The sequence below is a fragment of the Anthonomus grandis genome, chromosome 10 (genome assembly GCF_022605725.1).
Source record: "Anthonomus grandis grandis chromosome 10, icAntGran1.3, whole genome shotgun sequence".
In the NCBI taxonomy this organism is placed as follows: domain Eukaryota; kingdom Metazoa; phylum Arthropoda; class Insecta; order Coleoptera; family Curculionidae; genus Anthonomus; species Anthonomus grandis.
The window spans coordinates 7,266,545-7,282,239 of record NC_065555.1 but is presented as its reverse complement, the minus strand read 5'-3'; the positions used below and the strand labels follow the sequence as shown (position 1 = coordinate 7,282,239).

Sequence of the window (15,695 nt, the reverse complement as noted above, 5' to 3'; positions counted from 1 at the left end):
TCCATTTGCATTATTAGCTTAACATTACAACGTGTAAATCAAAAAAACAACCACACAAAGTCTTGGTTTCAAAAAATTTCTTTTATAAGTCTTTTACAGTGTGTATAATTGACCCAGTCGGTCGTGTTTTAACTTATTTAAGGTCTGATGATGCTCTTAGGAGCGAAACACGTGCCATCACTGTGACTAATAAAAGAAATTTTTTGAGGCTGAGACTTTGGGTTGTTGTCTTTTGATTTATTTATATCAAGGTCTCTTTGAGAATATGGACGACTTCTTTCAATTACAATGTGTTAGTTTAGGGTAGAAACTACTTTAAATTGATACAACTAATTTCTGTAATAATACGTGTTTACTAAAAACTTTAGATCGAATTTTAAGATGATTGTGAAAATCACTAAAAATTAATTTACTTTTACTCAGAAAGAAAAAATATTATATTTGAAGATCAAAATTGAAGTGTATATTTCTAATATGATTTAATATTAGTATTATTATTAAAACATTAATTACAAGTCTATATCAATGAATTCTAAATAGTTCAATATTTAACCAGTGGTGGACAGCAACAAATTTTACTAAAAGAAACTCTAAAATAATTACTCACCTGGCTTTTCTCACCAATTGTCCATCCTTGTTCCTTTGCAGTACAAATGGCAACCTGTTGGAGATGACGATCATACTCCCAGTGGAGGAGACCACATCTGCAGGAGTAATTGTGATTAAGTGCTTTGACCTCATCTTGTTTTTAAAAAGTCAACAAAAAATAACAACTCAACAATATGCAAAAAGAACCTAAATGCAGTTCATAACTGAAACGTTTTAATTAAAAAAGTCACTGTACTAGTGGATCCGTATTTTCCGAGATACTGGAATAAACAAAGTTAATCTCTTCAGTTTTAATGCTTTACAAAGTCTACTTTTCTAAGGTCACGTAAGTTATCAACGAATGGCCAATGGGTTATTGATGAAAATGTAAATATGTAAACATAATATAAATCAATTAAAGTCGTGCAATTTTGGAGTATTATATATTTAAGATCTATATATTGTATTATACTTTTATTAGGTTATCGTCGATTTGATTGTTAAGAATACAACTTTTAAAACAAATTAAAACAGCAATTTTTTGACACCACTATATCAAAACCATAAAAAATATTTTGACAACATATGAAAGAAACTTAGAAGTATTGTATGCAGAACTGTATAGTTGAACATCACATCTACGATTATACGCATTTTACCAAACTAGTAACAAGGTTAATAATTTGTGAGTAAGATTGTTTGACTAACTTGTACATTGTTCGTTTTATTTCAAACATTATCGTTTGCTGAAATACAAAAGATTAGAGTTTGGTGTTAAGTGTAAATTCACCAATAAAAAATGATATTGCAAGACGATTCGATTATGTTATTATATGATTCATATGCAATGAATCTTACTGCCCTAAATCACTTTTATCTGAAAATGAACCTACAGGAAAATTTCCCTATTATAGGCGTTTATTAGGATTATTAAAATTTGTTTTTTTCTCTCTCTATCTTAATATAACTTGCTTAAATTAGCTATTTAGGTCAATAATCCCAATCATAAATTTCAACATTTTATCAGAAAAATCATGTTTAATCTTATCGCGACTGCTTAATTAAGAGAATTAACAGATGTTAATTAAACTAAATTTTTGTTAACGTATTGCAAAGTTTATCTACGATTATACCCGTATAAATACAGTAAGTAGTTTCAATTTAGTTGCTTTCTGAAATTTAAAAAAGTGAATATAGGTACCTACTTTAAAATTGAGAATTTTGCTTATGTTATCCTCAAATGAACCTCCAAAGTAAAAAAAAATCTGACTTGGCTTGTTGAAGTCAAATTTAGTAAATGAATCTGGACGCTTCTGGGTCTTCTCCAATCTATGTGTAATAGTCTAGTATTTACACAAAATAATACCGTGGTAAATGTGTACACATCTTAAATAATGCTACATGTTATTTTCACAGGTACAAGAAAACTGACTGAGCAATGCAAGGAGTATAAAACAGTAGGTCCAGATCAGATCCCCCTCATTTATTTTTTATTTTAAAAATCTTTTCTTCTTTTTGATTACATAAAGAAAAGGATAATATTTATTCAATTTATTTCTGAGCCAGAGAAAAGATATACAAGTTGATATGGTGTAGATCATTTAATTCTCACAGATATATTTGACTTATAAGGAATTTTTAAAAACCCCTTTACCTTCATAGATTCATGCCCTACTACGAAGGTGATTTAATGTAATACCAGGCCATTTTTTAATTGTATCTATTGTTTTAAGCAATATTCAAGTTATTTGCTTAATATGTGCTAATAGTTTTAAATAAATTAATTTATTTATAAATAGACTAATGTATCTTAGACTAACTGTGGTACAAATTTCGTAAGTATAGGATAGATCCGTAATTTTTTAAACGAACCCTTTAAAAAACAAAAAAAATTACCTGGCAACGCCAAATGCAAATGTTAAAAATGATATATTAAAGTAAATGTCTCTGTATGCCTATTTATTTTGTGAAATAATTTACAAGCCGTTCAATAAAAAAAAAACATATTTTATGATAACATTTTAGTGAAACACCCTGTATATGTAAAACTGTTTTCAGTTTTTAGATTTTTGGAAACCCTACAGCTTTGCTATAGAACATTTTGCTCTACCTCATATAGCTTATGCGCTATCTTTGTCGTATGCCTTTTTAAAGCACACACTTTGTTTTTTCTTTCATCTAATTTTTTATTAAATATTTTTTCTTTATTCTGATTCAGATAAAACGTAATAAGTAAAAACCTTTTCTTGCTGATAAATTCAAGTTTTTTTTTTAACTTATTTTGTTTAATAATCCATTTATTTTATAAGTTCATTACTCTATTATAAGAAACTGAAATTGTTTTGGTGAAGTTGCACTAATTTTATTGCTAAAAAATTATTTGTATTAATTACATTGCTTATATTTTATTTTTTCATCAATAAACATTTGCTCCCAGCCATATAGACATTGGCCTAGTAAATAACTTATTTTTATTAATTGCCTTATTACACAAATGCGCTTCTTGGTTTAATCAGCAATGCGGACAGAAAAGCTCGTTATATTGAATCTAATTAGGTTCAAAGTCTAGGAAGTAATTAGCAAATGGCGTTTTTATTTAATAGCCTTAAATCTCTATGAAGGTTTGTATTATAATTTTGTTTTTCACGATTAAATGTATTCTTACAATTACTTAACTAAGTACACGCTTGTCCGAAATGCACCATTTTGCTGGTTTCCTGACTACCATTATATCAAGTAAAAACAGCTGGTTTTTTTAACATAATTTTATTAAAAAATCTTCATATAGTTAAGTTTTTAGTAATTTTATTTTTTTTTTAAACAATCATTGACTTTCTTATTGAAAAGGATATATTAAAGAAATGCCCTTATCTTAGTTGAATTATATTGTCATTATTTTTCATGACTACGAAAATTACCTAATGGCGTAGTTCGTCATCAAAATCCATATTATGTACACTATAGATGAAACAATAATTCATAATAAAAAGCAGTGTGACTATACCGAAAAATAACATTAAAAAAACCATTTAGCAAGAGTTTTTGCTAATTTTCATCATTTGAGCCGCCATATGATCCTATCATGAGTAAAGGTTTTGATAGGGTTTTTTAAAGGCTTACTTTTAATAATGGTCTATCAAAGTTCGTCCAAGTTCTCCAAGCTTGATTTCATTAAAAAATACTTTATAAAAAATACAGCATTAATTGTTTAAAGAATGGCTATGGCTTAAGCCAGTATTACAAGAGGCGAGCAGTTAGCGCAAATAGTTGCGCGCCCGGTGACTCAACTGACGGCCTTTGCGAGACAGTGACGTGCGTGCAATTCTGATCACTAATATAGACTAAAATGGCAACACTGATTAAAATTGTTGTGATTAAGATTGGCATAGTTGTCAGGCCAACTCAACTTGAAGAAAATTAAGGGGTTGACAGACTCACACGTGAGGTGCCAAAGAAGTTCTAACAGATCCAGAACCATTAGTTGCAATACGGGAAAGGTTATTAAATCTACGAGAACAAGAAAGGCATCCAAACAATACTTGGACAAATAATTAGGAGCTAATTATACTAAAGCATTTATACCGAATCGTACGAAGAAGATATTAGGGACAATTACGAAACATAAAACAGTTTTAATAGAAGAATACGCTAATAGACTGTTGACTCGACAAAACACAGACTGCAAACAGCGACATCACTCTCATCATATTATTTATAGAAAAGGATGAAACAGTATTAAACCTCCTGTGCATCTTTAGAGTTGCTCATCCCAAGCATAGAAAATCGAGATAGAGAGCTCCTAAACAGATTGGATTTGATCGGGGAAATTTAATAAGTGTGAATGGACTAATGAAGGTCTGTCTGATCGAATTATTTAAGAAAAAATAATTATTCAGTATTTTATTACAATAGCAAAATTACTATTATTAAACAAACAAGTCATAAAACATATTTTTTTGTGGAGAGTAGTGTTATTGTTCCAACAATCGAAGCCCCATTATTGTAATCCCAAGATACAAATAGTGGCGAGGTCTTACTCTTTGCTCCTCTTTGTGATAAAGAACTTGATAAACAGCGTCGGGCGTTCTAGTGACGCACATACAATCACAAAAAAAGCATCGATCTCAAAGAGTATACAAATATTTTTCTTACGCCAGAATTTTTATTAAACCGCGTCCACTTACCAATGACCGCTCCGATTTTTTTCGCTAAAACGATTTATCTTCCAAAGTTCAGCGAAAAATTGCGATAAGGTCATGGATTGACGTCATAGAATAAAATATCTCGAGCTCGTACAGACCACCGGACGCCAACGTGATTTTCAGCTGTTTTTCAAATGAAATCATTTCTGACCAGATTTTTGTTAATTCGGTGGTAAAAATTTCCTAAATATTTGTTTGTCATATTGCAAGTTAGGTTTCTTCCATAATTTCTTCAACATGATTACTAATCGAGTAAAGTTCCAATACGGTTACCACATATCAACGTCAATAGAACTAATCTATTTGAGCACACTACTGGAAATGTAATGTCTGATGGAAAATAGGCCTTGAAGAAATCAAGGCCTTTCTTTCTGAAGAAATAACAGTTGATCTTAACAGGTTAAATTAGCAATTTTGAATTTTTCAATCGGTTTAACTAACAAACGTAAAATGTCTAGCAAGTTATGACTATAGAGGTTCTGGAAAGCACGGAAATCTTAATGGACAAAGCAGCGCATTTTGGTGAGCTTAGTTTTGACCCTTAAAGGTCAACAGTAACTAATTTACTTCTAAATAAACATCTTCCGAATTGCCAGATTTGCAGAACAACAAAATATGTCTCTTTAAGATAATGCCGTCTGATAGCAGTTGCCATGGCAAATATCCATAAATTACTTTTTGAAATGATTGATGACCCTTCTTACTTTTCTGTTTTATCTTCTCTTACTTTATCAATATTTAGTCTATAATAATTTTAAGTGTTTTATAAATCTATAGTTTATATCATATTTCTGATTTGAACCTCCTCGAAAAATCATGAGGATGATCTCATTTATGGGATCGAAATATTGACGAAAGTTTTGCTCATGTAAGAACTTCTTATTTCAACCAAAGCCATGTGTTCAGCTTCAGAAAATTTACGCACAGTTTATATAAGATCCAAATATTTACGAGGGTGGTCCCAGAAGTACCCGGCCGGACCTAGAGATGTCGGTAGTAGTTTGAAAAATATCAGTGTATTAGAAAGTATACAATCTATAAAGCATATTATGTTTTAAGTTTGAAGACGCCACGTTGTTTAGTATTTGTTTGGCAGCCATCAATAGTGAACGTTTTCAGTGAATTTGTGAAAATGAAGAAAATTGGTCATCGTTATGTGATACAATACTTTTATTTTGAAAGGCCTCAGCCCAACCAATATAAAAGCTGAACTGGATTCTACTCTGGGTGAGTTTGTTCCTTCTTTAACAACAGTAAAATATTGGGTAGTAGAGTTTAAACGAGGCCGTACGAGCTGCCAAGACGAGCATCGCAGTGGTCGACCAAATGAGCTGACGACTCCAGAAATTTTAAAGAAAATTCACAAAGCGGTACTGGATGATCGTCGACTGAAAGTGCGCGAGCTAGCGGACATAGTAGGCATTTCAAAAAGTGCGGTACATCGCATATTAACTAAAAATTTTGACATGAGTAACCTGTGTGCAAGATGGGTGCCGCGTTTGCTCACACTCGAGCAAAACCAGTGTCGTGAAGATGTTTCAATTGAGTGTTTATCGAAAAGTAATAGCAACAAAGCAAAATTTTTGCGCCGTTTCATAACTATGGATGAAACATGGTTTCATCACTTCACACCTGAGACAAAAGAACAATCAAAACAATGGACTCAAAAGGGAGAACCGGCTCCAAAGAAGGCGAAAACCGTTTCATCAAGGTCACGGCGTCTTTTGGGATGCGCGAAGGATAATTTTCATTGACTATCTTGAAAAAGGTAAAACTATCAACGGCGAGTATTATGCAAACTTATTGCAACGTTTGAGCGAAGAAATCGAGCAAAAATGGCCGCATTTGGTTAAGAAGAAAGTGTTATTTCATCAAGACAATGCACCAGCTCACAAATCCGTTATTGCAATGCCAAAATTAACAAAAATAAAGTTTGAATTGCTACCTCATGCACCCTATTTGCCAGATTTAGCCCCCTCAGATTATTTTCTGTTACCAAACTTAAAAAACTGGCTCAGTGGTCAAAGAATTTTCAACGATGAAGAAGTGATGTCTGCAGTTAATGGCTATTTCGAGGCGCAAGACAGTTCTTATTATAAAAAGGGTATCGAAAAGTGTATAGAGCTGAAAGGAGATTATGTTGAAAAATAAATAAATTTTTTTCCAAAATTTTCGTGTTTTCTTTCTTGGGTCGGGTACTTCTGGGACGACCCTCGTATATATATTAGAAAGAAATTATGAGGATCCTAAAATACCTAATCTGAATTCTAGCATTATCTCTATAGCCAACTAGTACAACTTAATATGCCCTTCTCTGTAGATCGCAACATTACTTAGGACCTGTAGACAAAAAGTTCATATAGGTATATGACAGAATGTACTACTTCATGATAATCCATAAACCATATCCTAGCCCCAAAAAATTCCTTAAAAAAGTATTTACTATCCATACTCGAAACTCCAAAGTATATACCTATGTAGATGGCAGAACGGAAAAAATTAATATGCAAAATAAAACTTTACAATTTAGTTGGGTTTTCAAGGCTATCCCACAACGATCTTATATTGAATCATATTTTTTTATACAATATTTATTAGACGTTACTAAATATTTCAAAAATACTGCACACCTTTGTTCTTTTTTGACAATACTAAGATCTGTTGAAAAATGTATATTGAGGACTACCCCAATTGGATTCAAAAATTAAACAGATTTAATTCCTTATGTATTTACGCTTCTCTTTTCTAATCACCATATTACCAGATATGTACATAATGATAAAAGGTACCATTAAAACGAGTTATTAAATATATTTAATATTCATAAATATAATAACAAAATAAGCAAAGAGAATTGTAAACCTGTTTTATACCCACCAGCCTTTTATTAAGAACACCAAAAAGCTTTAAATTGGATTTCTAATCATAGAACATTAAAAGGCTAGAAGTAGCATGCCGTGGAACAATGAGCACTTTGTTTGCTTGCAACATTTCTGATGCATTGAATGCTTATGTAAAAATTGCAACACATTATAATATCATAAAAATTTGTCACTAAATTTGACAGAAACGAAACAATACTACTGTTTCTCCTCAATAAAAAATCAACCATTTTTTTAAAATAATCTATGATAAGATACTCTTTAATGAAGTCGCTATTCAACGTTAAATGAATGTGCATAATGTATTTTAAAGAAAAAGATAATGACATGGCAACGGCGCTCGATCTCCTTATTTTTGCCACGTACACAAGGAATCACTACCAGTGACGTCGTCAAAAAATATTTACATGATAAATATTTATTAATAATAAAGTATGCTTTAAATATAAGTAATATTACCATTTATAAAGCATTAGAGTCTTTTTATGTAAATTAAATATTTAATAATTTTCTGAATAATTGAGGTTTTAAGATACAAATTTTTAACATTTTGCATAAAACAAATAGTGATTTTAGATCAGATAATATATGCAGGATGTCGACTGCTTCAAAGGGACAGTATTGCTACATTAGAAAATAATCTATTTAATGTCGTTTAACTTTAGATAGGTGGACATACTTATTATGCCATTTTTCCGACAACAAAACATGAAACAAATCCTGTTGTAAAATGATGGACAAAACTCTAGTTTTCTTTTTTTTCTGAACTCTCTGGTTAAGTATTTTCAAAAAAATATATAGAATTAAAAAGTTTCATCTTATTTCACTTATACTCATATTTCACACACACATTCACACTCAAGTTTTTATTTGGGCTGATTTCTAAGATCCCTATTCTACGTTTATGAAGACGGTTTCTAAATGATATGATGTTAGGAAAGTATCTGTGTTTACTTATGAAAAGGTCGGCGTTAATTGCCTTTTTCCATGCTGCGGCACAAACGGCATATTATCGTAACAGTTCACAAAAACACTCAAATGGGACCTTTTCTCTTTTTCAACCAGAAACTAAATAAAAAACAAAGCTCCTCATAAATGCCGAGTATAGACACAAAGCCATTTGCCTTTAAAAAGTTGACATTTTACTTATGCTTGTGGTGTTGCCATGTCATAAGTGTAACTTGAGATGACAAATGTAAACTCGACAACAGAGAATCGGTAAATATGGATGTAAACAAAACCCTTCTTGCCTTTAAGCACATGTTTAACTCAAACAAAGTTGTTGTTTACTGATTCTAGTCTTTCAACGAAAATTGCTTAACTTAATGAGCTCTACTGAGTCGATCTTGTGGAGCCCCACAAACTATATTGTAGAGTAGATGTTACGAAGAAATTACGAAGAATTAATGATGAAGAAAGTATATGTTACTTGAAATAGTAGTTCACTTGGATTACTTTGTTTTGGAAAAGTTTACTTACTAATAATTTTAATATTATATTTTTTTTAAATAACTTTTCATCTATTAGACTTGGCTCGGGGTCTTGGGCACGTTAATATAAGATACGCAAAGACGTAAATCTAAGTCATAGAATCACAAAAGGATGTTAATGAAATAGGCTGGCCTATAAGGCAAATCACCCTTTTATTATTTGTCTCTCTTTGATAAACAAAATTCTTTTGCAATGTATAAAAAAAATAAGATATTTAGGAACCGTAACAATCATTAAAATATTAATCAAAAACACGAGTGGAAAATATTGATAAAAACCACGTTTTATGATATAAACAAACCATTAACCGAAATTTGTATCGTTTATTTTTATCTCAAAGCATGCGCATTTTTAAGTTCTAGATAGCTTTGCGATCGGAATTTGATACATATTATAATTAAGTATTCACCATCTAAGTAACCAAGAATCAAAAGAATATTTTTTACAATTATATGGTAAATAATCTTATCTTTGTACTTTGTATGTAGTATTAAGCTTATCAGAGGGAAATAATACGGCAATATAATTATAATAGTAAAAGGATATAATATATAGGTTTTTTTTTTGTTTTTTATGCTCTAAAAATTTAATAATTTATACATCAGGGTTATTTTATAGAAAGAGTATTTCTTATATAGGAAAAAACAATCATGAAATAAGTCCAGCTAAGGATTGCTTTGCCAAAACTTAAATTCAAAAAAGGGCACAATTATTTAAATAGCCAGAATCTCGTAGCAAAACTGTGAATTTTCCTTACCAAAACTAAGAACTTCATCATCCAAAATAGCACTTAAACCAAGCGCAGGAGCCATTACAAAATATATTATCACAAAATAGGAAGTTAAAACCGAGGCACTATTTTTTTTCCAAACTACAGTTGTAGTTCTTTCAAAGACTAACTTCTATGAAACACGTGTTTGTGTTCACAACTAAATACCCGAGAGAGTACTAATCCTGGCATTATACGATTTTGTAAGCCTAAATCTAAAAAAAATTTGAGGTGGGGATATCTATTTATGAAAAAAGATATTTGTACACTACATCCTCAAGTGCCATTGTTTTTTTATAGCATAGATTTGGCATCTATTTCGCCACAATATAAAATAAAAGACCGAAGAAACAGGCGCATCACAAGGTAAAAACGACCTGCTTTACTCTGACTCAGGTAAAAATACTAGGTAAATAGATAAATCGGCCTGAAGAAAAGTTATTACTATACGTTGTACCAAAAATTCAGATTTGGAACCTGAAAAGGTGTCTTATATAAAATTCCTATTCAGTGGTTAACAAAATTTTCTTAAAAAAAATAATCAGTTTTTTACTATCAGGTGGTGAGTTTTAGCAGTTGAGTTTTGATTTTACTTTATCTAGCATTCTGCTATGGTTCATTATGCGCTATTTTGTTCTCATAAACCAAAAAATATGAAAATTTGTCAACGCGAGTGAGTTTAAATTGTTGATGTTCTTAACAAAAGTGTATTCATCAGTGAGTATTCCTCGAGAAAGTATGTTACAAAAGGAGTGTGTTCCTAAATTACATCACAATACATTGAGTCATAGTCGCATCACTGCTTTTCGCCTCTCGGTATGTAACTGATTCCGAATAAAACTTTAATATTCGGCTTTGAATCTGCTGATTAGATGCAAATTATTTATTTATTTTTATAGATTTAGTTTTTAAATATTTTCGGTAATTGTTTTTCTGATTAAGCTATTAGAAATAGTAACATCACGTGTCTTACAAGTTTTGAGGCCGCCTTATCATGAGTATTTTATAGACTTGGTAACTTGCTTGTTAGTTTATTTTATATTTTGACCTAATAATGAAATCACATAGTTAAAAATATGAACATAATGACAAATCTGTTAAATTGTGCATATTATAAACTTGGTGTTATTAAATAATTCTATATATATAAATTTGATATTTGTAGCTGGGGTCTTATTAATTATTATCCCTATACGAATTTTATTACTATTTACATAATTTTGTCATTTAAAATTAACAATAAACAACTAAGTTCTCTTTAATTACCTGAAAAATAAGTACATAATAAGTTACACTTGCATTAATATTAACCAAGCAAGTCGCGTCAACCTTTTCTCAATTATTTTATATTAATCTAACTACCACATTGCTAATAAGTCTTTTTTAATTAACTCAATTGTTGGTTAATATTTAGGTATTGGTTCAAAATCAGAGCTTATAAGATTGGCTGTATATTAAATAAAATAACTGTCAGAAATTGTAATAATAGCCTTTTGTACCTACCAGCTAAATCTTCTGCCCAATGCACCTTCATGCTTTCCTAAACCAAGCACAACACTACAAGTATCTTATAAATCTTATCATGCACTGATCAAAACCGAGCTAGTATTTCTTGGCAACTAGATTTTTATCGTAAAAGTTTATTTACTAAGGCTAATTTTAATCCCAAACGTTTAATGACACCGGGTTAAAACTAAAAAAATCTATTCGATGCACGTGTGATGTTCATGAAAATTACCCACTTTATTTCTAATAAATTTATAATCTAAAAGATGGTGGTACTTTATGCAGTATTTACACCTGAATCTGCCATTTATTTACGGCGTGACTGCAATATCACGCTCGTATCAGCTGGTCAGACGGAAATTTCAAATATACGCAGCTTGGAACAATGACAATAACAGAAGTTTGCGGTTGTAAAATCTAATAATACTTATCGGTTAAAACGAATAATAATAATAATAATGCGTTTTTCATTTTAAACTATGTTTTTGGAAGTACCCATAGAACACAGTTTGATTTTATTCGTTTATTTTTTATAACATCTAATAAAAAGTTGTAGAATTTATTCACGGTTTCGCGGATTTTTTTTACATAAACTACTAATAAAAATTGAAAATTATCCAAACCTAATAAGATTAGAAATAACTGGCAACTGCTCTTTTACACGCCATTCTTTCGCCCCTGCATATGATATGAAAAAAAAAGTTAAGATAAAAAGTGCTTGTTTGTCAAGCAAGTTTTTTAAAATTGCGCTCCCTGTATATTTTTCCAAATTTTTATTCATTATTTAATTCTACATCAAAAATGTATAATATGTCAAATATTGATAGTTTTCGAGATTAGTTAATAAATAAGGGTCTATGTAAATAAAATAACTAAAATAGCTTACCTACCTATTTAAGTAGTTATTGCACTTCTTATCTTAAAACGTAATTAATTAATTTATATATTACATCAAAATATCACTCTGACAGTGTCAGAATTATTTTAAAATAATCCAGGAACGTTTTCCATAAGATTTCATTTCATAAGAATGTGGAAAGAAAAACGGAAACTGGTTATTTTTCAAGTCCAAAAAATGTGAATCATGCCCATCACATAAGAAATGAAGCCAATAAAAAAAATGACCTTGCAGCCTTGGAAATGAATCCCCATATGTCAGTACGTGACATCTCAGAAGAGATGAATATATCCAGAAGTTCAGTGCAGCCAATTCTGGCTAACCACAGATACCATCCTTTCAAAATTCACTTGGTGCAACATTTACAGCCAAACGACTACCAAAGAAGATTAGAATGTATAGTTTTTTTATCAACTCAGTTAAATAATGACCCAAATTTTCTAGGAAAAAATTCTGTGGAGCGACAAATCACGATCTCACAATAATGGAGTCATAAATAGTCATATTATTCAATATTGGTCTACAGAAAACCCACATTGGGTCCACGAAACTCACTTCCAAAATATATATGGAATTAATGTGTGGGTTGGACTTTTTAATAATTGGACCATATTTTTATGAGGGCACCATGACTGGACAAAAGTATGTACGACTTTTAATCAAGATCCTAGCAACGCTACTGGAAAAAGTTCTTCAACTGTGTGGCTTCAACAATGTGGTGCTCCACCTCACAACTCGCAAATTGTATCAAATTTCCTTGACAATAGATTGGCAAAGTACTGGATCGGAAATAGAAGTCCTCAGATGGCCAGCCCGATCAGCCGACTTAACCCCGCTAGATTTTTGCTAAGGTAATGAAAAGGTACGAACTCTGTCAAACGGTTAGCAGTTAGATATTGTGGACAGCTACAGTTAACACATGTGATCGGGTGTATCGAGCATTTATGGGAACTCGGCTCAAATATTTAGGTAATTTTTGAAGTGTGCCCAGTGACATCAGACTATTAAGACCAGAGCACATAAATTGCTGTCAATATTGACATTTTTTTACTACGAACAGTTCCGGAAATAGATTCTGAGTTGTTCTTGCTATTGTAAACTACATACGTGTAGCAATATATAATAAATATCCAATAATAATAAATATCTAATCAAGAGGAAACCACCCTCGTAGAATAAGATATTCCTATACTCAAACATAGCGATTCAAGAAAAGAACTTCAAGAAAAGTATTACAGAAAGTTGCTTGGTCCCAGGTTAATACAAATCAACGTTTGGTTCTCATTATAGAATTAGTTTGTAGCTTTACCGAGAAACTTCTTAAAAGACTAGCTTAGAAATTAGGATGCTGTGAGAAATACAGTCGAAAGCCTTGGACAGGTTACAAAAGGTAGCTTCTACAAAGTCAGTTTCTTGAAAAGAGGTATTTTACTATGTTTGAAAACTCCAGGATATACTCTTTCTTCAATACAAGAATTATGTAACTTGGTTAATGGGATAATCAACAAGTTTCTCTTACTTCTAAGTAGAACTATGTGCCAGCCATATATATTTATCCCTACTGCAGTTACTCTTCAGACCTTCTATTGCCCTACGAATCTCATTAAATGTGGACTCATATAATGAGAAAATAAGGTTAAGGTTCACAGGATTAGTTTCTCGTACAACATGCAGGCTCAGAAAGTTGCTTCGTTCCAAACTGTCTACTACTTTCAGCTAAAAATATAGCAGAATTTGCCCTGGATTATCACCAAGACACTGACTCACAACTTTTTGAAAATTGCTTTGAATATCGGTTTCTTCAAAAAATTCTATTGTTATTTTTATGGATAAGGCTGGTTACCATAGTCGTCAATTAGTCAAGTTACCTTGTTCTAATAGTACTAAAGCAGAAATTTAAAATGTTATGGTAGACAATAACATATATTTTAAAGAGGCGTACTAAAACCGAGAACATTTAAAATAAATAAAGAATATGTGTGTGATAAACTCGCAATGGAAATTAAGTATACAATGGTGCATCTACCTCCATATTATTGTGTTTTAATCCCATTAAACTTATATGGCATCAAGTAAAATCAAATATTCAAAGAAATAATACTTCCCCAAAATTAAATGCATTTGTAGTGGAACTAATAAAAAGTGTAGTAAATAATATTCAACCGATATTGAAAAAATTCCATACAACATGTTTTAAAGTTAGAAAATTCGTTCGTGTTTATAAATGCCGTGTTAATAAGTTTAGATAATAATAGTGACAGTGAAACAGAATTAAACTTAGAATAAGGCAGATTAATACATAAGACTGTCTAATAGACAGTGTTTGAATAAAGAAATAGTTGTATTTTGGATTCTATATTGTGCTCCTATTTTATTATTAATTTTATTTACTCTTACATAGTTTTATAAATAAACATTATTTAATTATCTAGGTTCATTACTTTTGCCTTCCTTCAGAGAAGAAGATAAGTAATATCATTAAATTTATAATATATAAATGCGTGTTTGTTGTATTTATTAACCTTTTTGGATACATTATGGACGTATTATCAATAATTTTTGAATAACAAGTGGATAGGCATCCTGGGACTAGTATGATGGCCTCCGAGATCCCCTGATATAACACCGCTTGATTTTTTTACATGGTGTTTTCTTAAAAATTTTATATACTGTAGGTCATACGAAAATAAACAATAGCTGAGACGCTCTACTATAGAAGGTACTAACAGAGAAATGATCAGAAAATCCTGTGCAGCAGTAATTTTGACCGAAATGTTAACATTTCTAAAGGGGATTATGCTCCCACAGGAAAAGTTGGCTTTGTCCTCATTCAACATAGTGGATCAAGAATATTTATTACTTCATTTCCCAATTCCCGCTCATTTCTTACCCCTACCTTGAATATTTCGTTATTATAACTTTTTTCTTATTTGGTCCACCCTATATTAACGGTTTCCAATGTCCCCTATGTACATAATTTTTAATTGGGCACTATATATTTGTCATACAAGATTATCAAATATTCATGAAAGGTTTCCATACATTTACAAGCCACAACAAGATATCAACACAATAATAAAATAAAAACGTAATTTATCGCCAAGCAAAATCACGACTTTATTGCAAACTAACTCGAGATAACGTAAATAATGCATAAACTTTTATCGGTATTTACGGAATAACACGGCGCTATTAGGTGACCCAAAGTCGTCGTTTCAAAGTCCAGGTTTTAATGCGAAAACAGGATTACCCTGGCAGGATCTATTAAGTCGAGAGGATCGCTATGTGTTTGAACATACTCTTTATATTGTACAAGCCAAGGTAATATGTATGCCTAAAAATAGATTATATCAATGCCA

The 15,695-nt window shown here is 31.0% G+C and overlaps 1 protein-coding gene across 5 annotated transcripts in view; it reads right to left on the bottom strand.

Moving 5' to 3' along the window:
• Nucleotides 1-15,695, bottom strand: part of LOC126741605 (uncharacterized) — a 42,984-nt gene that overhangs the window by 14,495 nt on the left and 12,794 nt on the right. For 2 of the 5 annotated variants that reach the window (XM_050448100.1, XM_050448098.1), the window contains exon 2: nt 608-704. In XM_050448100.1, coding sequence (XP_050304057.1) covers nt 608-704 — 97 coding nt within the window. Of the gene's footprint in view, nt 1-607; nt 872-9,920; nt 9,991-11,435; nt 11,690-15,695 lie in introns of those variants that run through there. The other 3 variants (XM_050448102.1, XM_050448099.1, XM_050448101.1) reach the window with 3 other exon arrangements.